Source organism: Antedon mediterranea, chromosome 3 (assembly GCF_964355755.1).
Source record: "Antedon mediterranea chromosome 3, ecAntMedi1.1, whole genome shotgun sequence".
Classification (NCBI taxonomy): Eukaryota; Metazoa; Echinodermata; class Crinoidea; order Comatulida; family Antedonidae; genus Antedon; species Antedon mediterranea.
In genome coordinates, this window is record NC_092672.1 from 3272169 (window position 1) to 3295400 (window position 23232).

The 23232-nt window shown below is 33.1% G+C and overlaps 3 protein-coding genes across 4 annotated transcripts in view; 2 read left to right on the top strand and 1 right to left on the bottom strand.

The window, feature by feature from the left end:
* The first annotated feature begins 223 nt into the window (after positions 1-223).
* LOC140044548 (uncharacterized) lies at positions 224-8313 on the top strand. Of its 2 annotated transcripts, none has more exons than XM_072089105.1 (7): positions 224-391; positions 2394-2703; positions 3168-3290; positions 4006-4173; positions 5357-5472; positions 6532-6769; positions 7457-8313. In XM_072089105.1, the coding sequence occupies exons 2-7, from the start codon at positions 2434-2436 to the stop codon at positions 7517-7519; spliced, it is 978 nt and encodes a 325-aa protein (XP_071945206.1). In that variant the 5' UTR covers positions 224-391; positions 2394-2433; the 3' UTR covers positions 7520-8313. The 2 variants fall into 2 exon arrangements, with proteins under 2 accessions (XP_071945206.1, XP_071945207.1); XM_072089106.1 differs by having other exon boundaries at positions 224-386.
* A 199-nt stretch (positions 8314-8512) lies between these two features.
* On the bottom strand, positions 8513-10920 carry LOC140044544 (opioid-binding protein/cell adhesion molecule-like). Its single transcript, XM_072089101.1, has one exon. It carries the CDS (start codon positions 10916-10918, stop codon positions 9560-9562), a length of 1359 nt encoding a protein of 452 aa, XP_071945202.1. The 5' UTR covers positions 10919-10920; the 3' UTR covers positions 8513-9559.
* Positions 10921-12418: 1498 nt separating this feature from the next.
* The window catches only part of LOC140044551 (meiotic nuclear division protein 1 homolog), a 68180-nt gene continuing 57366 nt past the window's right edge, over positions 12419-23232 (top strand). The window contains exons 1-2 of the mRNA XM_072089114.1: positions 12419-12516; positions 13537-13588. Coding sequence (XP_071945215.1) covers positions 13586-13588 — 3 coding nt within the window. The 5' untranslated portion in view covers positions 12419-12516; positions 13537-13585. The remainder of the gene's footprint in view (positions 12517-13536; positions 13589-23232) is intronic.

A 23232-nucleotide genomic window follows, 5' to 3' on the forward strand; every position in this document is an offset into this window, starting at 1 on the left:
TTATGAACAGTAATTGATCTGTATTGGCCAACTATCACGCCTGAACAACTATATGCCACAGATTTGTTGAACATGTAGCCTGTGTGTCATTTCTGCTTAGGTTTGTTCAACATCTTTGATATTCATTCATAATAGATCAAAATGAAGGCGCCGTGGAAGAAACACACAAAATGTTTTTCGCTACTGGCGCTCCATAGTTCAACAGGAAGAGGTTGCTATAACAAACTTTACCTCCCGCGCCGCGATGCAGCCTAGAATTTAGGCCAAGCAAGGCTAGGCCTTAATTCTTTGCTTTAAGAAACTGATTTAAGAAATGTAATTAGACCAGTCTTTAAATAAAATGCAACTAGTAAACCAGGCCAATATACTTTTTAATGCTGATCTGTGTACGGTATAGTATTATTACACGTATTTACTGCTAACTTGCCAGCGCGGCCTACTCTAATAGACACTGTCAGTGTCAGTCAGTAGGCTCGACGTTATGCCTCATCAATTGATCAGTTATTTTCAGACCCCTGCTGAGTGGTCGGCATAGGCCTAGGCCTAGAACTATATTGCTTCTCATAGCAAAAGATGGGACTACTAGGAAATAGCAAGAGATAACATTTTGTATCTTTATTAAACCCCACTGAAATGGTACCGGTCGTAGATTAATAAAAGAAGTTGGAAAATAAAGAGATTTATGCCCTACTACTAGGAGTACTACTAGCCTTAGGAGCTAGGCCTAGTAGTACTAGGCTAGTAGGCTCTCTCTAGCTAGGTAGGTAGGCCTAGGCTAGGCTAGGCTAGAGGGCTATACATTATTCCGTGCTCTATTTTCCATTTGGTTTGATTTCACTTGCAAAATAATATTGGTGGTGGTTAGGATTCCAGCATGCACCGGAACTCAACTGCCCATTGTTAAGTTAGGGAATCCGACACGCTATTGAGCATGCCCAGAGCTATGGGAAATGAATTATAGCTTGCACTAATAGTGCCACACCACCACACCACGGAGAGTCGGAGTGTTACTGTAGCCTAGATAGTCGTTGCGCAAGCGAGAGAGCGATGGATGAAACTTTGCCTATGCCATACAAGAATTAATAATTAAAATACAACTACGCCCACGCGTTAAACGCGTTAAAATAATTATAATTATATATATTAATAAGTATCAGTATCTATCTAAAGTAATGTTCAGACTCACGGAGTTACGGTGGAGTTATGTAAGCAGCGTACATATTTTTGTGTCTGAACCATGCCGCGGATTAGCGTTAGGAAGCTATTACTCCGCGCCAGTGGCGTTAATAAGCGGGAGAGGGTAGATTTCATAACGCTAATCCAGTGATGCATCAGTCACAGTGATTTTAACCTTAACCAATGAAAATACACGACCACGATTAGCAGACAGCAACTACATACCCGTACCCTATGATACGACAGCGAAATAGCTATGTCAAATGTATTTTCAGGTTCAGATTTTAAAGAACAGTAAAGTTGGCGTCAGTAATATGATATTTTTATAAATTAATCAATTAATCAGATAATTGTCCATGTAACAATTACGTTTTAAATTATTTTGAATTAAAATGCAATTCTACAAGTAGTAAGAACAAATCAGTATATTTGAAGGTAAACATTATATAAATAAAAATAAAAAAACAATGTAAACGATGTAAACTTTCATGCATTGTCATTGGAATGTTGATCGTTGTGTCTGAACACCTTGGCTTTTAACGCCACGGATTCCCGTACGCCTTGCGTAGATAACTCCACCGTAACTCTGTGAGTCTGAACATACCCTAAGAATCGTAATGCTGTTTTTAGCGTTGTGACCCTGACTTCCCGAACAGTTTTTTAACATCTACGCGCGGTGGCTGCCGTCAACAAATCAACTTGTGATTGATTGCATGTTGTTATGTATAGTATAATGCGTTATGAAAAATCATAAAACTAGTCATGTAATTATATAATTCATAATGATATGAAGTTTATATATGAATGAAGCAACCACTTTTTAATTACAAAATAAATAGGCCCACTGGTCACGTCTAACTGGTAGCCCTAGCCTACTGTAGATTAGTGGATCCCGTATTAGTAGGCATCAAGGCTAGTTCGCCGTGTGGTGCAGCTATGAAATGATCCATCGCTGTTGATAAGTATAGAGTTGCCGATTACCTCGCTCTGGGCATGCACAATAGCATGTCGGATTCCTTAACGGTGGGCAGTTGAGTTCCGGTGCCGGAATCCTAACCACGGCAAATAATACAGTATATTGCCTTGTCTTAAGCTGGTGAACACTCAAAATATATTCCCCCCCCCCCCCTCCTCCCTTTTACGGTATTATTATATTAATAATTTATAGTTTATACTATTTAATAATTTTTTATTTATTTATTATATATTTATTTCAGGTGATTGAAGGTACAAGAAATCAAGCTCATGTAAATCAAAATGAATAGTTCGAGGTCAAATTCACGACCTCTTGGATCTGTGAAAATGAATCGTGGGATCATTTTTCCACCTCTGACACGTTTAGGAAATGAATCCGGAAGGAATTCATTAACACAAAATAGGCTTTCCATACAAGGGGATGGAATGGTTACACATCAAAGAGTTCCAGAAAAAGATGAAACACCGAGAACACCTAGCAGTAGTAGTAGACCACATACATCAAGGTCAGAACCAAACCAGAAGTTACAAGATGACCTCAGAGAATATCAGGTATCTCAGGTCTCACTACAACAGTTATCATTAGCAGAACCAAGATTGGGCATCTTCCTTCCTCCCTCACCTCCCTGTATCCCTCCTTCATCTCCCTTACCTTCCTCCTTTCCTCCCTTACCTTCCTCCCTCACCTCCCTTCCTCAATATTGAATACTAAAATGATAGAACATTGTTTTGTTTTTTTCCCCCAATTGTTTAAAAGCTCTGTCTATACTATCAATTTTAATGTGACAAAAATGTGATGTGCTCATATATGGATATGATGATGTTATATCACTACCATATTTGGGCATGTCACTACCGTATTTGGGCACATCACACTTTTTTTTGTCAAACTAGTTTGATAGCGTAGATAGACTATTTCAAAGTCCTGGACCTGACAACGGGCATCTTTCTGAATCCAATATCCCCCCCCCCCCCTTTTTTTAAACTTTTGCTCTGATACATTAACATTTTTTTAGAATCGTGAAAGGCAACACAAAAATCGTATACAATCTCTGCAGAAATTAAATGAACAGTTTAAAAGTGAAATTGCAGAAAAACAAGAAGAATTGGACGCTTTACGTATCAAGCTTAATGAAAGCGTAAGTTGGCTTAAACTATGCATGTCTGTACAGTGAGATTGTACATTATGTAATCTTTCTTGTTTCTTTTAATGAGATGATTATTTAATAATAATAATAATAATAAATGACAACTTGTATAGCGCCGGTGTCCCCCACTCATGTGGAGCTCATGGCGCTTTGTGCATTAGCAACGTGCGATTACATCAGCGAATAGTCAAATATACATGGTCAAATATAAGCAGGATATATGACCTTAAATTGACTATAAAAGACCACAGATGAAAATCTAATCTATGTGGCTTGACACAAAAAAAGACCATGTAAAATAAAAACTACCAAAACTGTGTCAAAGAATCAAGTGAAGAGTCACATCCCAAAGTCTCTGTATGCGCATAATCATCAATCAAAATTAACATTTATTTCCAAAAATGGTAGTGTCACCAATAAAAGCAAATGCTTGTGTCAGGGAAGCCAAAACTAAACAGACAAAGCAAACAAAACATATATATATATATATATATAAATCAGAAATGAAAATAACAATGAAAACATCAAGCGGTACATTTCAATTGCAGTATAAATCAGGAGAAGTAAATATATTAACAAAAATGAATGTGATGTTATCACAATCAATAGCTCCCTCTAATATCTTTATTTATTGTGTAAAACCTCCATTGACACATTTGTATGTAATACAACATCAATGTTAAATGTGTTATTTGCTTTATTACAGGTTAGTCAGGAAGAACATTACAGAGTATTATATGAGAAGGAAAAGAAAACTCATCAAACAACAAAATTAGAATTAGAAAAAGCAAAGCTGTCTGTAACGGAGAAGGCTAAATCAATTGTAGAATTAAAATCATTACACGAGTTGAACCTGAATGAAATGAATGCAAAGGTATGTACAGCTCTACATGTAATGAATGGAGTGGACACAATGATAAAGCTCTTGTCTACATTATCAAACTTTATGTTACAAAAGCATGTGATGTGCCCATCTCATAACATAATTAAATGATATACAGTATTAACAAGAACATAAATAATAATATAATAATAAACAATATAATATTTAAATTAAATGACATTTTTAATAATAGGTCTAATAATATTTTCTTTAAAAATAACATATTAATAACATTGATAATAATACTAATAATAAATAATAACACTCCATCAAAGTTAAGTATTGTACTTTTTGCTCTTTAGTTTCTTTTTGTACAATTCGTTTCCTTTTATTTAAATGTTTTTTCTTTTATTTTCTCTTTATACTTTTATTTAGCCTTCAGGCTAACATAATGTATGTAATAATATGTAAGAACGCACCGTCCAGAAGAACGTGTGCCGCCGATTTAAAGGCGTATGTTCAATAAAGTTATTATTTTTTTTTTTATGGACATGATGATGTCATATAACTACCATATTTAAGCATATCACTACCATATTTGGGCATATCACTACCATATTTGAGCATATCACTACCATATTTGAGCATATCACTACCATATTTGGGCACATCACACTTTTTTTTGTCAAACTAATTTTATTTCTTTATTTAGTACATAACGCTTTACACATGCAAAATGGTACAAACAACAACAACAATCATATGCACCATAAATTTTTGGTGTCAAGACATACACATCTTTCCATAGTCCGTAATTATGAGTATTATATTATACGTATGAAACGCCGTATGTGCCAAAATATTTTATCATAACTAAATTATGAGCTATACTTAGTCCAGTCCTCCACAGACAGGAAATTAAACTCAGAGATGTAATTTTAATTTTTTTTTAAAGAATAGAGTGTTGAAAAATATTAATTGGTAGGTCATTCCAGAGTTGTGGTCCATAGTTTGATAGTGTAGACAGAGCTTGAGAAGTCAAGCTTGTACATGAAAAAGTGACTGTTGATATACACAGCATCATTTTCTTTCTTTAACCTTTATTATTTATTATATGATTCCTTTCCATCTTTTTCTAATGTCATTCGTTTATACCAGATGTATTTTTTTTTCTGTTTTAAATAGCTTTTATTAGCAAACAAAATTAGCAAGTTTACGGTTTCTTTTCTTTCAGTACAAAACAGAATTGAACGAATTAGAAACAAGCAAAAATAAAGAAATATCTGATAGAGAAGACAAAATAAAAAAACTCAAACTGCAAATGGGTAGCATTTTGAAAGATAATTCATGGTATGTATTTGGTTCCCTTTTGTTGGTTTTACTGTAATTTACAGATTTGACTTTTTGTTTTGTTCTTTTATTGTCAAAAATAACCAACAAATTTATTCACTAATCGTCTTTTAAGATAATTTAGCCACGCTGTCCAAAAGTCTAAGTACTCGTTAGAACCGGAGAAGCCAGCTAGGATAGCTTCTTCGTCAAGTGGAACAAGGGATGTATACAAAATTGTGTTCTTAATTGAATGTTTTGTTTCTATATATTTAGGCAAATTGCCAACAATAACCATAAGCGAATTCATTCACTATCCTTCTTAAAGGTGGCAATGCCGTTCAAGAGAAAAACATATACGTAAGGTGCCCTACATAAACAAAGTCTTTGGGAGTGGACTCAGGACCCTTGGATTGGTAGCCAAGCATCATAACCACAAAGCCACCACTCTACTCCCAAAGACTTTTTGTGTATTAACTGTCAAAATCAATTCCCCAAGATCACTTCGGATATACTGTAGTTTTTGACATTTTCTTTCCTTTAATGACCGATGCATGGTATCACTCTCTACAGAATACAGAAATTTATTGGTCCAAAAGGAAATTCGTTTCGTTAACAAGCTCTCAAACAATTAATTAAAAATATAGAAAAAGTCATGAATACAAAAATACAAAATCTTATAAAAATACGAATAAACATCATAAAGACAAAAATATAAAAAATATATCGTAACATATAAAATATTTAAAAAATATATATATATATTTATAGCAGTATTATATACAGATATACACCAGTGTTTTCAAACAAACAAAATTGAGTAAAGATTTTTTTGTTTTTTACCCATGATTTTGGGTGTATTAACCCAACATTTTGTTTTTTCATTTCATTTATTTTGTCAAAATAAAAAACAAAAGAGTTCAAAATCCCAAAAAGACTAATTCACCAAAAAGTGAAATGAATCACTGTCAAGTGGCTCACCAAAATGGAAATTGAAAAGAGTAATAAAATATGTTAACTTTCTATTGATTTTGAGGCAATAATAATCAAATTATTTGTTAATTATTTTGTGTGTATCAGGGAAAGGCAACAGCAGTTAGAAGAACTGACTAAAGAACTAAACAAAATTTCAGAAGAAGCGAACATTTTGAGAACTAAGTTAAAAAATCATATATGTAAAGCAAAAGGCAGCTGCGAAAATTGTTTCACTTATAAAAAATCACTTGAACTCAAGAATAAGAAACTTGAAGAACAAGAAAAAACAGTGTTACACTTGATGTCTTTAGTGAAAAAATTTGAAACTCAACTTATGCAACAGGTTGGTGACAATTGTCTTTAATATAAATGCTCACATTCCCTTAAGCTTGGTTTCCGCTTGCGACGAAACGTAACGCAATCTACGCAACGTAAGCAAATGCCCTTCTAATATTGTGTTTGCCCCCGTCTGTGTGAAATCAAACCTGCGTTGTTTGCAGCACTGATGCGCATCGCTGTGTTGTGTTCTATTGGGAACCAAGCTTTAATAAAAAACTTACCAACTGATAATACTGAAATAGTGTTTAAAAATAAAAATTGTCAATCCCCTAAAAAAAATTTTTTTTTCAAATTTGTTTGTTGAATATGCCATTTTGATGTTCCATATTTATAGTTATTCACTTCGACCAAAAATGTGTTAACAAAAATTATTTACCTGAAAAAAAACTGTAATTTAAAGCTAAAAATACTTAATTGGTTTTTGGTTAAAATTAAATGTTTCTTTTGAATTAAAACATTAAATTACATTTTTTCAGGTAAATAAATATATTTCGATTCAGTTTTTAGTATTAACTATTATGCGACATTAAAAAAACTCATTTATTTACTACTTCCATTCAATTTTACTTTTTATCGTATTAAATGACAGTTTTTCAGGTCAAAATGAATAACTATTATGTGGCATCAACATGGCATAAAATGGATTTTTTCAGGGGGACAATATATCTTTAATGGTTGGGTTTTTTTACAGGATATGATGTTAAAAGAGTTTGCAATGAAGAAAGGGTTTAAATCCAATTACCTGCCAAAATGAAGATATTCAAATATACTAGGTGCTGTAAAAACAGACGACTTCCATTTGCAGTTTTTCAAGGGTGTTTTAGGTGCTATTTTATTCATCTTTGGCGTTACATACATTTATTGAAACTTGGTCTGACGCAATACAAAGATGTAAGTGCACTACAAGTAACTTGACCAATCGTGATGCTATGGACCACTGACCTGTCACTTTTGATTGGTCAACTCACTCACGCTGTGCCTACGTTGTTGTTTCATCAAAGCTTAGAGTCCATTACCTTCAACATTCTAGATTGTTGACTTACTGCTGGGGCGATGTGCAACTGTGCTTCTGTACCAGTTTCTGCACAGTAAAGGAAGATAATGATGACTTTTGTTGGAGAAAGTTATTATTTCCTGTGTCAGCTCATTCTCCTCTACTTTATATGCTTTTGTGTGCTCTTTTATAATACGATATGATTCAGATTTAAAGCTCTGTCTACACTATCAAACTTTATGTAACAACAAAATGTGATGTGCCCATATTTGGACGTGACATGATGATATCATATCACTACCATATTTTAGCATATCACTACCATATTTGGGTGCATCACACTTTATTTTTAAACTAGTTTGATAGCGTAGACAAGACTATTTCAAAGTCTTGGGCCAGCCAGTGTTGATTTACTGCTCTCCTTTTAATTATAGACCACTTTTTAGTTGGCGGTCTTCTTTCCAAATAGAGCTATATATTTTAAATCTCAAATAAGTCATTCTGTTAATTTGAAGAAGATGTATATAATATCATATAATTGCAATTAAATTGTTTTGTACATAAATGTGTAATCATTTTTATTAAATTTTGATGGCTTGTGTTTACTCTTTTTTTTGCTGTTGTAAATCGTTTTTAATTTTTCATTTTATCCATTTTCGAAATTCTATAAAACAAAAAGATGAAAACAATTTTACACATTTTATTTATTTTACAATCAAAATTGAAAAATACTTTACAATTACAGTACTGTGTATATAAATATATACTGTATAAACAACTCTATTCTAAATACAGTTTTACGGTAATAATGGTGTCGGACTTCGTATACAGTAGTAATAATAATATAAAAACTATTCAAAAAAAAATTATGTCATATATAGGCCTATAGATAGCTACGTATAATGCCAACCCAAAATGACTAATAAATCGCGACGGGTTTCAGTTGTGTATGAGGCTCTCTATCTGGAAACCTAATGGATATATTTTTTTTATTCAGCAAATTAGCGCAATACATTTTTGAGCTGTGAGCCAAACATGTGCACTCTATATATTGTTCAAATGGCCGCAATGCCGATACACAAACGTAAATTACTGTTCAGTATTATTAGTTGATTAACTGTGCGCACTTTGATTTACGGATGAATATCCAGCAAAAACTATTTGCATCTGTGGTAAAATTAATGGTGTTTTTTTTAAATCGATTCCTCTTTGCTGCTCTCCCTCGAATCATTTATTTACGTAAATCTTGTGTTAGTTTTAAAGAATAAATGAACAAATAAATGAGTTTGCTGTCGAATGTTTTGTTGACGCAATAATGTGCAATTAATGTTCGATTTCCCTCGAGAATTACTCTTCTCGAGTTTAGCAATAAAAGTATCTATTTTTGGTTGTATATCCTGCTTCTTGAGTAGCGACTTAACGACTTTGTCCCAGTTATTCTTAAATTGAAATTCTCGGTTTAAAACTGTTATTGTTAATAATACTCGAAATCATGATCATTAGTAATAACATTGATATTATAACTAATGCCACCTTTTTTCGGACGCCTTGTTTAAATGAACACGAACTAAGCAGTTGAGTAGAACGGCTATGAGTGCTCATAAACCCACCCTGGGACCCCGGAGCTTACAGGGGCCCCTGGGCAGTGTCAAGAGGAAAAAATCAGGTATTCAAATATGTCGAAAAGGTTAAAAACGCACGAGGCCTCCAGCGTGGGAGGGCCGGTCACGTAGGGTTCCAAAACCAGGGACCTCGAGCACCTGCGTTACGCCATTTACATTTTAAATCCTTAGCGGTCCTTTAAACACAAGAGCATTTTGGAAATTTAAAAGACATTGGTCGTCCATCGATCTCTGAATAATGTACGTCACAGTCTTCTGGTACTTGTGACGCCACAGATCTCATCCAATGTGCTACGTCATCAGATGTCTGTACTTGCTGAAGAGCATGGAAATCTTTCGGATCGCTATACATCTCTTGATGAATGACTGTTTCGTTTGGGGACAGTCTTGGTGGTCTACCACACAGACAGCAATAACATACTGGTGTTATTGCCAAAAACAGAAAGAAAACAAACGCTCCTGTTAACCCTATAACGGCGACGACTACAGGAACGCCAAGAAAATGTCCTTTATTGTTATCATAAACACCACCTGTTGTTAATTCCTCCTGATGACTATCGCTCTCCTCCTCTTGGAGATGTAGGGTAACGGACGATGATGATGTACCCATTGAGTTCGTAGCCACGCATGTTAACATACACCCTTCATCTGATAACGAAGGGTTTAATAATCGTAATATCTGATACGTATTATCATCTATGACTACCTTACTCGTCAATTGTGACGATACGTTCCATTTGTACGTTGTCGACGTAGGATTTGCAGTACTTTCGCATATATAAACCGACTCCTTACCGACGTAAATCACGTCCGAATATCGACGAATCGTTATTATAGGTTTATGTAAAACCACCAGAGGGGTTATATCACATTGTGGAGATTTTGACTTTATCGCGGATGACGTCATGGTACACGTAAACCTGTCTCCGTTATCTTTTGGTTTGGGTACAAAAGTATAATGCGTTTTAATTAAACTATTTTGTAGATCCTTTTCAATTCTTGAAGGGACAACTTGTCCGTTACGCGTCCATTTAAGCGTGACGGGTGGGGTGACGATTTCCGACACACACGTCAATGTCACCTCCTGGCCTTCGGGAAACCCACCGTCTTTTTCAGTTAAACATTTTGGATACTGCGATCCTGGGAGTTGATTCACAATTAAACTTGCGTGTTTAGAAAACGTTCGTACCTTCATACGCTCCTCGGCTAAACACGTATAAACACCACCGTCTGACACAGTGACGGGGTTTATTTTTAGAACGTACATAAAACCGCTGGTTGTACGAACCAAATCAGACTCGATATGATGACCTACTTGTATTGTCGGACCAAGTATGGAATGTTCCTGCGCGATAGTCGTTTCGTCCTTCTTCCATATGAGTATGTATTCTTCATCGTCCAACGTATTTGCAATTTCACAAACTAACGTAACCGTCTCTCCTTCCATTACGCTTGTGCGTAGAGGTTCGATACGAAATGTGTACATTTCACAGACAGGAAAAAATGTTGAGCAAAATCCTGCAATCACAATTATCATTAACCGTGACATTTTCCTCTTAACATCCAAGAAAGTATTCCTAAGTTTTAGATACGAATTTGAATAAAATATAAACAATATCAAACGATATTTTCTCCGTAGTTTTATATACACCGTTTTGACAGTAGACAGAAACTGAATGACAGTAAAAAGAAAAATAAACGCAATCCGATCAACTCCATGAATTATCACCTGCTAGAACTTCTCATTTTCATGCAATCAATATTTTACCGCCTTTTTTACAGGTGGTATTCCAGTTTCGACACACACAGTTACGAGTATCATGAATACATATTGCCTGCTGTTTTCTATATAAAACATTTTAATCAACAATATAAAGCTTATAGTAAGCTTGTAGAATTATAATGAATGCATATCGGCTACCTTCGAAGAAGCAGCTTGTGTGTCGTGCGTATTTAAGACTCAATTTCCGTTTTATAATAGGATGCTAACAAATAATAGCCACAAAGAAGATTTTATTGCCGTAATCGCTTCTTGTAGACAATGGATAAAAAAAATTGAAAACAAAAGAACGATAGGTCACCGAGTTTGTAAAAATACAATACATTTTTTAAACGCACGGTTTGTAACGGTAACCCCTCTGGCTAATTTCATATTATTGTACTCAGTGCGTGTCAGGCAACTCTCTTTCCTATGAGGTTAAATTTAATAGAAAGGTTATAAGAAGGATATGAACTATCGAAAGGTAGATAACCAAAATAGGTCAGACTGCTGCACTTCTTAAAACTTCCACGACGTACACGAACTTATACTTTCATGTAGCAAACGAAGTAAATGATTAAAACCAACATTTCTGATAATTATTTTTTTATACTTTCCCTTTTTGTTTTGGTGGTGGAGCCGCAAATCGTAATCAACACGTGACGTTTTTTTTCAGTTGATTTTACGATTTGCATTTTTAAGGATATTTCGTAATAAAATTATTTTACGAATTACGTTGATTTGTAGGTTATAAAAAATACGTTACGTTTACGTTTTGAGTTGTCACTACTATGCAACTTCAGTGAGAGGATTTGAGGCCTATCAGTTTTGATTTTAAGTCAATCCAATACTGAGCCTATCATAATTTATAATGTAATTTTAGCGTAGCCTATACTTAATAAGATCGTGTCAGCCTTTGGCTGCCCTCTGTTTTCTTCTACAATGAAATACCTGATAATATGACGCAAAGGAAGTTGTCTATATGGCAGCGTCGGTCTATGGTAGGCCTACACAACATGTACTTAAGCCAATTGTTAATTTTTAGTGATTGTATCGGGGATGGGGAGCGTAGGAGGAGTACGTCATGGTACCCTGATCAGGGAGTTTATTGCCTGCCTTCATAATTTTGTATTTTTAGTTTGATTGATTTTCAATATTGTTGCGGCTTGAATTTTGTTGGTTAAGTCACCATAATTCACGTTTTTGATTGGTTAATAGTAAAAATATCAGACTAACGTTGATGGCGCATGGCATATTTTTCAGAGAGAGCGCGAACTTCGTCTCTGTCGCACACACGATCGACGACGTAGGCCTAGGCCTAGCTAGTACCTTCCTTCCCTTCTCAACTGCTGTCTGGTGGTTACACACATCATCAGGTAGACAACTAGCCGGGGCCTAGACCTGATATATATATATTTAAAGTTACCTAATTGTTCAAGTAGTAGTAGGACTTAGTAGTCGGAGTAGCCTAGGCCTCTAGCCTATATATAGTAGGGCCTAGGCCTAGCCTAAATAAGCCTCTCTAGCTAGGCTTGCTACGGTGCTGGGTGGGCGCGCTCGGCCTAGCCTACTCCTCTCTATATAGGATAGGCCCTAGGCATACTAGCTGAGTGAGCCTATAAACCTCTCTGCTAGTTAGGGTAGGCCTAGTTTAACACGGTCACATTATCTACACCTGTTAATACAATCAAATGGTTAAAGGTTTATATAATATAATGATATCAATTACGGTAAGTAAGCCTACTACCTACTCTCTAGGCTTACTACACAGTAGTAGGCCTAGCCTTAGGCCTACATGTTTAAATATTAACATGCTCTATATATATAAATGCTCTTTATAAATAGTGGTAAATTTAACTTCATATAGGTATATATTTTTCTTTCCAGAAACAGGTTAAATTAAAATATTACTAAACATAAACCCATCAATCAGCTTAATTTAATTTATTCATGGAGTTATATTACTCCATGATTTTATCACAGAGGGTGCAGTCTTCATTCAGTATTTTGAAAAAATGTATATTAAAAGCGTACAATTAAATATCACAAATTAAATATAATGTTAGCATGTACGTGATTTTATTTCATTGGACCCTGCTGGGCGTAAATTATAGTATGACACTAATAACACCCTACCTAGGCCTTAATATATTTATCCAACATAATACATTTCTTTATTTATATTGCTGGTACAGTAGCCCTACTTTTCTAGTAAGACTTAGTAGTAACTTAGTAGTAAGTAAAAGTACTTGAGCTACTTACTTAGTTAGCTTAAATTTTAAGTTATGATGTATTCCACTCGAATTTCTAGCCTAGGCCTAGTTAAGACTGAAAATAAGAGATAAACAATTTTTTTCAAATTAAATAACTTTCTGCATTTGAATTTGTTTTTTCAGCTTCTCATTTTTTCCCTGCGAACAGAAGATTGACTAGGCCTTGTCAAGAATGGTAAGCAATTTGAAATATTAGCTAAATTAAACCACCCCACCATTCAACCTGCCTCATTTTTCATTAACAATTTTGATTAGCTATGATTGCAAATCAATCAATTTTTACTAGAAAACATAGTTATATTACATGATGAATGCGACAATTCATGTAGTTTGCGTTGGAATTTTAAATGCTTACAAAAATAGGTACATTAGACCGCCCAACCATACAACCTGCCTCATCATACTGTAGTTGTGTCATCATCATCAGTCAGCTACTACAATCTTTCTCCAGCCACAATGGTCCTTGGCTAACTCTGACAGCTTATCAGAGGTAATCAGCCTTGTTTACTGTAGGATTGGATTATATTGTACATTGCTACCCCATTAATATTCAATTACTCCATCACTGACACTGTAAAGTGTATTGTACGTATAGGGTTATGCATTATGCCGCCTGCCCCGACTTACCATAAATCGTAATATTTTTATAGTGTACATGACTGTATGCTGTCATCCCCAACATACAGTACTTTACAGTAGTAATGTGTGCATGAAAAAAAAGCCTGCTCCACAAGATTGTGTGTTGTTATTATGTCACCTGCCCGACATTCTGTACAATACCTTTAATCTATGGCTCTTTACATCAGTAGAAGGAACAAAAAATAAGAACCTTTTAAACGCAATTATTTCACAGTAAAATCTTATATTCCATCTATTAATGTACACATCACACATTATGCCACCTGCCCAAACTTAATGAACTAATGTTCAATCCATATGTCACCTGTCCCAACATATATATACTGTAGTACTGTACATTATGTGGCAGAAACATGCCTCAACATACTTTTGTATTTACAGTATGTGTGGACACAGGCCACCTGTCCCAACAAGTTGTACATTTAGTGTGAACATGGTACATATTTACCACCCCCTGTCCCAACAAGTTGTACATTTAGTGTGAACATGGTACATATTTACCATCCCCTATCCCATCAAGTTGTACATTTAGTGTGAACATGGTACATATTTACTACCCCCTGTCACATCAATTGTACATTTGGTGTGAACATGATACATATTTACCACCCCCTGTCACATCAAGTTGTACATTTAGTGTGAACATGGTACAGTACATATTTACCACCCCCTGTCCCATCAAGTTGTACATTTAGTGTGAACATGGTACATATTTACCACCCCCTGTCCCATCAAGTTGTACATTTAGTGTGAACATGGTACATATTTACCACCCTGCCCCAACAAGTTATAAATTCTTCTTACATTTAGTAGCAAACTTCATTGTTGAAGGCTACTGCTCTACTGGTTCTATCTTTAGCAATTTTCATAAATTTAACATAAACATGATACAAATGATGCCACCAGGACACCCCCCCCCCCCCCTTCAACATATTTGACCTGCCTCCATTCAACCTTCCCCTTCATGGTCATAAGTGCAGGGTGGTTTCATACTTCCCTCCCTACCACATTATAAGGATGCATTTGTCAAATAAATCTTGATGTAAACCGTTAAAACTTGTCAGTTGTTGTCAGGAATTTTCGCAATTACTCACAACTGTCATCTATGTTGATATAAATTGTGCAATTATTTTATTGATACCTGAGGGGACAAAAAAATGACGAGCAAGCATAAAGGAAGAGCCAGAAGCATCTCTGAAAATAACCATAACGAGTTGTACAAAACGTTAATGTATGAATTCTGGCCATGTAGCGAAAATATAAAAAATTAATATTTGCATTTTTGGACCTGCAGTAAAAATGTATCAAACTTGAATTGATTATATTCAAATTTTGAATATCGAGTAAAATCTTGATGTTCTTCTTTTCCTAGATGCAGCATATATATGTAGTAAGTTTTATAATGTAAGAGTTAATATATTATGATATTATTTATACTATAGCAGCTAATTATTATGCACATGAACTTAACCATAGTTTCAAAAGACATACAAAATATGATACTTGTACTGTGATTCAAAGAAACTGTATCAATTTCAATCTTCTTCTTTTCTCAGGAGGATTTATAAAAATAGAAAATTAATAACTAAACTTATTTTATTTAAATTTACTGTAAGAAGCGCTAATTTTATATTTATATCTTGGGTGTATTTTATGGTAATACATAACTATTATAATCAACAATTGTTCTCTTGGCTAGACCATGACAAAAGAATTCTCCCTTTCACCAACCAGGGAGCTTAGACAACCACTCTCTCAGCCAATTGTTAAGATTTAAGATAAAGGATACTTTATTATTGGGAAGACCATTAGGAAAGCCTCTAGCTTAGGCCTAGGCTAACTCAGAAGATAGCATATGTCTACCAAAACCAAAATATCCATGTAAATACAATCTTTGCGTCTTAACAAAAACCCAGTGTATGGTTTTTTCATCTTTTTCCAATTTTCATTAGTCTCTCTTGTTTAATTGATTTATATGAAGAACTACTTACTAAATTAGAATTAATGTTAAATTTAAGTGGTCATTAATTGTAGAGAACTCAGAATTCCTACTGTATCTAGGTCACAAATAAGAATCATTTAAATGAGAATCAGTTGTTTTAATTGAAGGATGTTTTGGAAGAAAGATCTTTGTTATTGCTAATTTATCAACTTAAGCTTAGCTTAAATCATGAAAGAAAAAAAATACTAACATTCTATTTAAAAAATGACTTTGCTATTTCAACCGATTCATAATTCAATTTCTTGAGATAATTACTATTTGAGATCTACAATATGTTCCCAGTTGATTATTTTAACCGTGATTAGTTCTGCTAATGATTTTCTAGCTCGTGTCCTACGCACGCCAGTATCAATTGGCCAATCCATCATCAGCTAAACTAATCAAGTAAATACTAGTTTTATACTACAATTAGCAAAAGGCTGAGATTTCATTAAATCCTCAGGGAATGAATGATTTCAACTTTAACGAATTGTTACATCGGCAAATGCTTTGTTTATATTACTAATGACCATTCTGATTACGGTTTGTTTATATTTCATTATTATTTAATAATTAAAAAGGTCAATTCAGTTTAAATTCAAGTTTAGTATACAAACAAGACATTTGTATTATTTAAAACATTATGTTGTCTTATATTTCATTGTAATTGTAATTGTATTTTATCTATGTTTTGTTGATATTTCATTAATAATTACAAAGGTCACTTGCGTTTAAATTCAAGTTTAGTATATACAAACTAGTCATTTGTATTATTTAAAACATTATGTTGTCTTATATTTCAGTTCATTGTAATTGTATTTTATCTATGTTTTGTTGATAATTCATTAATAATTAAAAAGGTCACTTGCGTTTAAATTCAAGTTTAGTATATACAAACAAGACATTTGTATTATTTAAAACATTATGTTGTCTTATATTTTATTGCATTGTAATTGTATTTTATCTATGTTTTGTTGATATTTCATTAATAATTAAAAAGGTCACTTCAGTTTAAATTCAAGTTTAGTATACAAACTAGTCATTTGTATTATTTAAAACATTATGTTGTCTTTTATTTTATTGTATTTGTGACTTGTTTGTAATTGTGTTTTATCTATTTATTTAAACATTATTTTACAAAAGTGGTCCATTCGGCTGAAGTGATCATTAGAAACTCTCGGACCAATACAATGACAACAATTTTGAGAACAATTAAAATAATAAATTCAAGTTTAGTATAAAAACCAGATATTTGCATTATTTGAAACGTTATGTAGTCCTATAATTAGTTATCCGCTTGGTATACCAAGCGGATAACTCCTTGTTATTATATGAGATCAACAGTTTTTTTCTGTATTATTAGTTATCCGCATTTAGCGGATAACTCCTTGTAACTGTCCTGTGTCTTTTTTTTTTTTTTCATTATTCTTCAGTCTTTCTCCCTCTCTTTTTGTGCAGAGCGTATCTCTAAAATGGGTAAACATAACATTTCATAACTTTGTCAACATATGGGCATTTACGTGAAGTTGTGCACCTTACGTAACTTACGCGCAATTTTATGAATTTCAATGATGGATCATAGAATAAAAACTAAAAGTCATTTAGTATTGCCACTTTGACAAAATTTAAGTCATATCAGGGGCAAACTTTCTACGGATTAAAATAGCATGTTTCACAAGAAGTTACGCGCGCACGCGCATTTAAAATTTCAAAATGCGCAAAATTAATTTCTAATCAACTTTTTATGCGTTTCTTGTCATTTTGAGCATGTCAAAAATTCCCATGGGCGCGCAATTTTTTACGCACGCGGTGCGCACGTAGCGTTAAAAACATATTTTTTTCTCTTGAATCATATTTTTCAAGCCTTTCCTAGTAATTTTGAAAACAATTTAGACCTTTTCCAATTTAAATAACGCCATACGAACACGTTGAATTAAACATTTCATGCGCGTTTTTTATGAAATAGCTTAAAAAATCGTCAAAATTATGTCTTTTTTTAAACAGTCATAGTTTCTAAAGTAAACCGTGAACCGTTTATTTTTATTACAAAATCTAGAAGTTGATGAGTTGCAGATATCGGATCATGCATCGATAAGGCTAAAAAAACATTGTGACGTCATCGTATGGCCACACGAATGTAAAATATAGGATTTTTGTCTCTTTCGTTATTGCTCATCACATTCAATGGAGCGCATCACGCTTATCTGTATTCCTTTTTCTCCTACATTTATATATTGTGTAGGTCAATCAACTTTCTTTAGCATGAGATAAAAATATTTTAATTTTTATGACGTCATCATGCCTAAAAATTTTAATTACGTGGGTCATTAATTTCATCTTTACAGTAAATTTTAATCTGTAATAGCTCGTAAGAATAAAATGTGATAATCACGATTAAAACGTTTTATGGAAGCTATTGGATTGTAGATACGAATTCATGTAAACATTTTGCCAATCGGAAGTTGTGACGTCATCATATGGCCAGTTGAATAAAAAAAGTCGTATTTTCATATTTTGCGTAATAGTTCATCACATTTAAAAGGGTGCGCATCAATAATTTACGTATTCAAATTTCTTCTACACGTTAATATGTTGTTCCTGAGATAATTTCCTTCTGAAATTGCTATCTAAGTGTTTCATTTTGATACCGTCGCCATGTTAAAAATTGGAATAAATGGCGGGTCCCGTAATTTCACCTTTTCTATACTGTATGTAATATGTATACAGATTATACTGTTTGCATGTATATACTATATGACACGAAATTGACAGAATTCAGCACTAACAGCATCTCATATTCTTCAGTTCTTGTCATAATGCCATAATCTTTATCTGTGTGCAATATTCCAACGTAAGACGTGCACGTGGCGTTTGTCGTGGTGCGGATAACTAACTCGTCAAAGTGACGAGTTTCATGTCTAGTATTTCATTATATTTGTAACTTAATTGTTTGTAATTGTGTTTTATTTATTTATTTAAACGTTATTTTACAAGAGTAAATAATCATTAGAGACTCTCTGAGCAAGACAATGACAACAATAACAGTTCAGAACAATGAAAATAATAAATTAAAAAATAGAATTTAGAAACTAAATAATATAAATTTTTATAATTTATAAAAGTACTGTACTTTATGAACCTTGAATTGTTTGATTTACCTTTATGCGTTCTAAGATTATTTTAAATAATATTTTTGATGCCAAAATAGTTAGTCAATATTTGATATCTCGTTGTCGCTCACTTTTTTAATGTATTCATTTTTCTCAATTATTGCTTGGACTAACTACTGTCTGGAAACATTTAAATCAACAATAATCTCAAATTACACGTATTTTTTTAAATCTAGATATACGTCTAACAATTCTGATATCGCTGTGTTCTTTGCTGTCTTAGTTTGTCAATTAATACTTAAGTACAGATATTGTATTCTGAAAATATTTAAATTAACCAATGTTAAATATCAAATTACTTTTTGTTATTCTTATTTAGATTTTTTATGCATTTATCTTTCATGATTTAATATTCTTGAATATTGCTATTCTAAAAATATTTAGATTAAGGAATTTTGATTATCAAATTACTTTTTTTATTCTTATTCAGAATCATCTTTTATACATTTACATACATATTACATTGTTTATTAATATTTTTGAACATTACTATATTCTGAAAATAATAATTTAACCAATTTTAAATCTCAACATTTTTTTAATTCTTAGATGTATCTGAAAGCATTCTTTTTTCTCAGTTAATATTTGAATACAGTAGACAATGGGACATCATCAAGACCCAAAAGTGTCCTCATGAGTGTCCCTTAAATAGAGGTTGGTTCGTTTCACAGGAAAGTAATGGTACTGGTTCATATATCTGGTAGCCATTGACATACACTTTTCTTTTAATAGGGATGTCCCCATAATAATAATAATATCCTGGATTCCTCTAAGCGCTGAACATTATTACCCCATTAATTTTTTGTGTGGATCAAACACGTATGGGAACATACTCCCATAATGCAGCTTGTAATCAGCGCAAAGTTGTATCTTGATCTAACCGGGTTCCCATTTATACACCTGGGTGGAGAGAGGCAAATGTAAGTAAAGTATCTTGCCTAAGGATACAAGCAATGCGGCGAGAGTTGGATTCGAACCTCGCTCTCACGATCAGTAGTCGAACGTCCAACACACTGCTTCACACGCCCTTACAATAATAGGTGTGTTCCCTAAATAACGTCCCCTGAATAGGGTTGTCCCTGAATATTAGGGAATCCCAAAGGAATTGTATTATATGTTTTTACTACTGTATTACATTACAGTATATGTATTTATTACTGTACTATATTAATATATTTAAATCAACAACATTTGAATCTCTCTCAATCTTATATTCTTGTATTTTATCTTAATACATTATCTTTTCTCAATTAATACTTGGAATATTACTTTATTCTGAAAATATTTAAATCAACAAATTTTTGAATCTCAAATTACGAGTATTTTTTTTCTGTGTTCCACTTGATTTCATCTACATCAATTATCTTTGAAATCAATCCTGCATGTTGAGAAGAAATCTAGCAACGCATGCTTCAGTTGCTCGTGTGTGATTAACTTTACAGTGGATTCAGAATCGTGTCTTCAGGGACTTCAAACTTCAAAATTGTCATTAATATCCTTAGTTTCATATAACCTTCTTGCTTTAAGTTCAGAACAAAGATTTTGATATTATGCTTCAGTTTCAGTACATAATTTTATTATGGTTCTATAGAGAAGCTCTACTTTGAAAGAAAAGGCTTATTTTTTAAATAAATAACTCAACAATAATAATGGAAGTAGTACTTATTTTGATTGAATTAATTATTGATAAACGATTAAATTTCATTTTTAAATGTTATGTTTTTAAATTGTTAAAAATATGTAATTGTTTAAATAAAATTTAATTTAATTTATTTTGATTCTAAATTGTTTGTGCTTTATTTTATCTTTATAAATTATATTTATTTTAATTTAATTGTTATTGTCATGATGTATTTCTGTGAATGATGAGCTTCAACTGTATGGACCACCCTTGTAAAATGTTGTTGAAATAAATAAATAAATAAAAAATAAAATAAATAATACATTTTTAAAAATAATTTTCATTAAAGGAAATCCCAACCCCTGGGCTGGCATTCATCAATTTTTTTGCTTAAATCAAGATCGCCTTATTTATCAAACCAGTCGTGTTACATATTTCATGAAAATGATTTATTTGTCGTCTACGATTTAAGAAAAAAAAAATGTAAAAATATTTGCTCAGGTAATTTTGAAAATTGACTTCAGCTGAGCATGATTGGCTAAAAACAAAGCTAAGATAATTTTGTTACTAAACATATTTGATAAATGTGAACCCCTTCGAGTGTCCTCATCAGAAAATTGTATTATGGTAATAAATATGACAAAAAAAATTATGGTAAAAGATCATTTATAATTCAATAACTCAGTTAATCCAGATTTATATCAGATTTAACACAAATGTATCCTTGCTCTTAAATAATCTTGGTTCAAGTTCAGAATAAAGATTTTGAATTTAAATTGTTGAATTTTATAACGCCATGTGCAATAACAAAAATTACGACTAATCGTTGTTCATTAGTATACTACGTACAGTACAACATAACTATAAAACTGGTAAAATGATTACTGAAATGTTTTATATATTCATTGCAAGTTTTATAATGTTTGATACTCTATACCTGATGTAGGTTAAGAGCTTTGCCCTTTCCAATTCTGTTATGATGTAATGTTGTATAATAAACATTCAATTCAATCAATTAGTATTTAGTGATTGATGGATGAAACTTTATAATTACTATTTGGTAATTTGTGGCAACATTTTGTGGCATTGTTTAATTTAAAGGATGTGCATATACTATAATTAAAAGCAGTAAAATAAAAGCAGTGATTGAATAAAGCACAACAGTCGAATAAGTCCAAAAATTGAATATCCGAACAGTTGAATAACTGTACAGTTGGCAGTTGAATAAGCACAACAGTCGAATAAGAGCATTAGTCGAATTAGTACATCAGTCAAATAAGTGTAGTAGTCAAATAAGTGTAGTAGTCAAATAAGTGTAGTAGTTGAATAAGTGTAGTAAGTCAAATAAGTATAGTAGTCAAATAAGTATAGTAGTCCAATAAGTGTAGTAGTTGAATAAACGCAGTAGTTGAATAATAATAAGCACAATTGTGCTTGTCCACAAATTTAGTGCAGTAGTCGAATAAGAGCATCAGTTGAATTAGTGCATTAGTCGAATAAGCCCAGCAGTCCAATAAGTGTAGCAGTTGAATTAGTGCATTAGTCAAATAAGCCCAGCAGTCCAATAAGTGTAGCAGTTGAATTAGTGCATTAGTCGAATAAGCCCAGCAGTCCAATAAGTGTAGCAGTTGAATTAGTGCATTAGTCAAATAAGCCCAGCAGTCCAATAAGTGTAGCAGTTGAATTAGTGCATTAGTCAAATAAGCCCAGCAGTCCAATAAGTGTAGCAGTTGAATTAGTGCATTAGTCGAATAAGCCCAGCAGTCCAATAAGTGTAGCAGTTGAATTAGTGCATTAGTCGAATAAGCCCAGCAGTCCAATAAGTGTAGCAGTTGAATTAGTGCATTAGTCAAATAAGCCCAGCAGTCCAATAAGTGTAGCAGTTGAATTAGTGCATTAGTCGAATAAGCCCAGCAGTCCAATAAGTGTAGCAGTTGAATTAGTGCATTAGTCAAATAAGCCCAGCAGTCCAATAAGTGTAGCAGTTGAATTAGTGCATTAGTCAAATAAGCCCAGCAGTCCAATAAGTGTAGCAGTTGAATTAGTGCATTAGTCAAATAAGCCCAGCAGTCCAATAAGTGTAGCAGTTGAATTAGTGCATTAGTCAAATAAGCCCAGCAGTCCAATAAGTGTAGCAGTTGAATTAGTGCATTAGTCAAATAAGCCCAGCAGTCCAATAAGTGTAGCAGTTGAATTAGTGCATTAGTCAAATAAGCCCAGCAGTCCAATAAGTGTAGCAGTTGAATTAGTGCATTAGTCAAATAAGCCCAGCAGTCCAATAAGTGTAGCAGTTGAATTAGTGCATTAGTCAAATAAGCCCAGCAGTCCAATAAGTGTAGCAGTTGAATTAGTGCATTAGTCAAATAAGCCCAGCAGTCCAATAAGTGTAGCAGTTGAATTAGTGCATT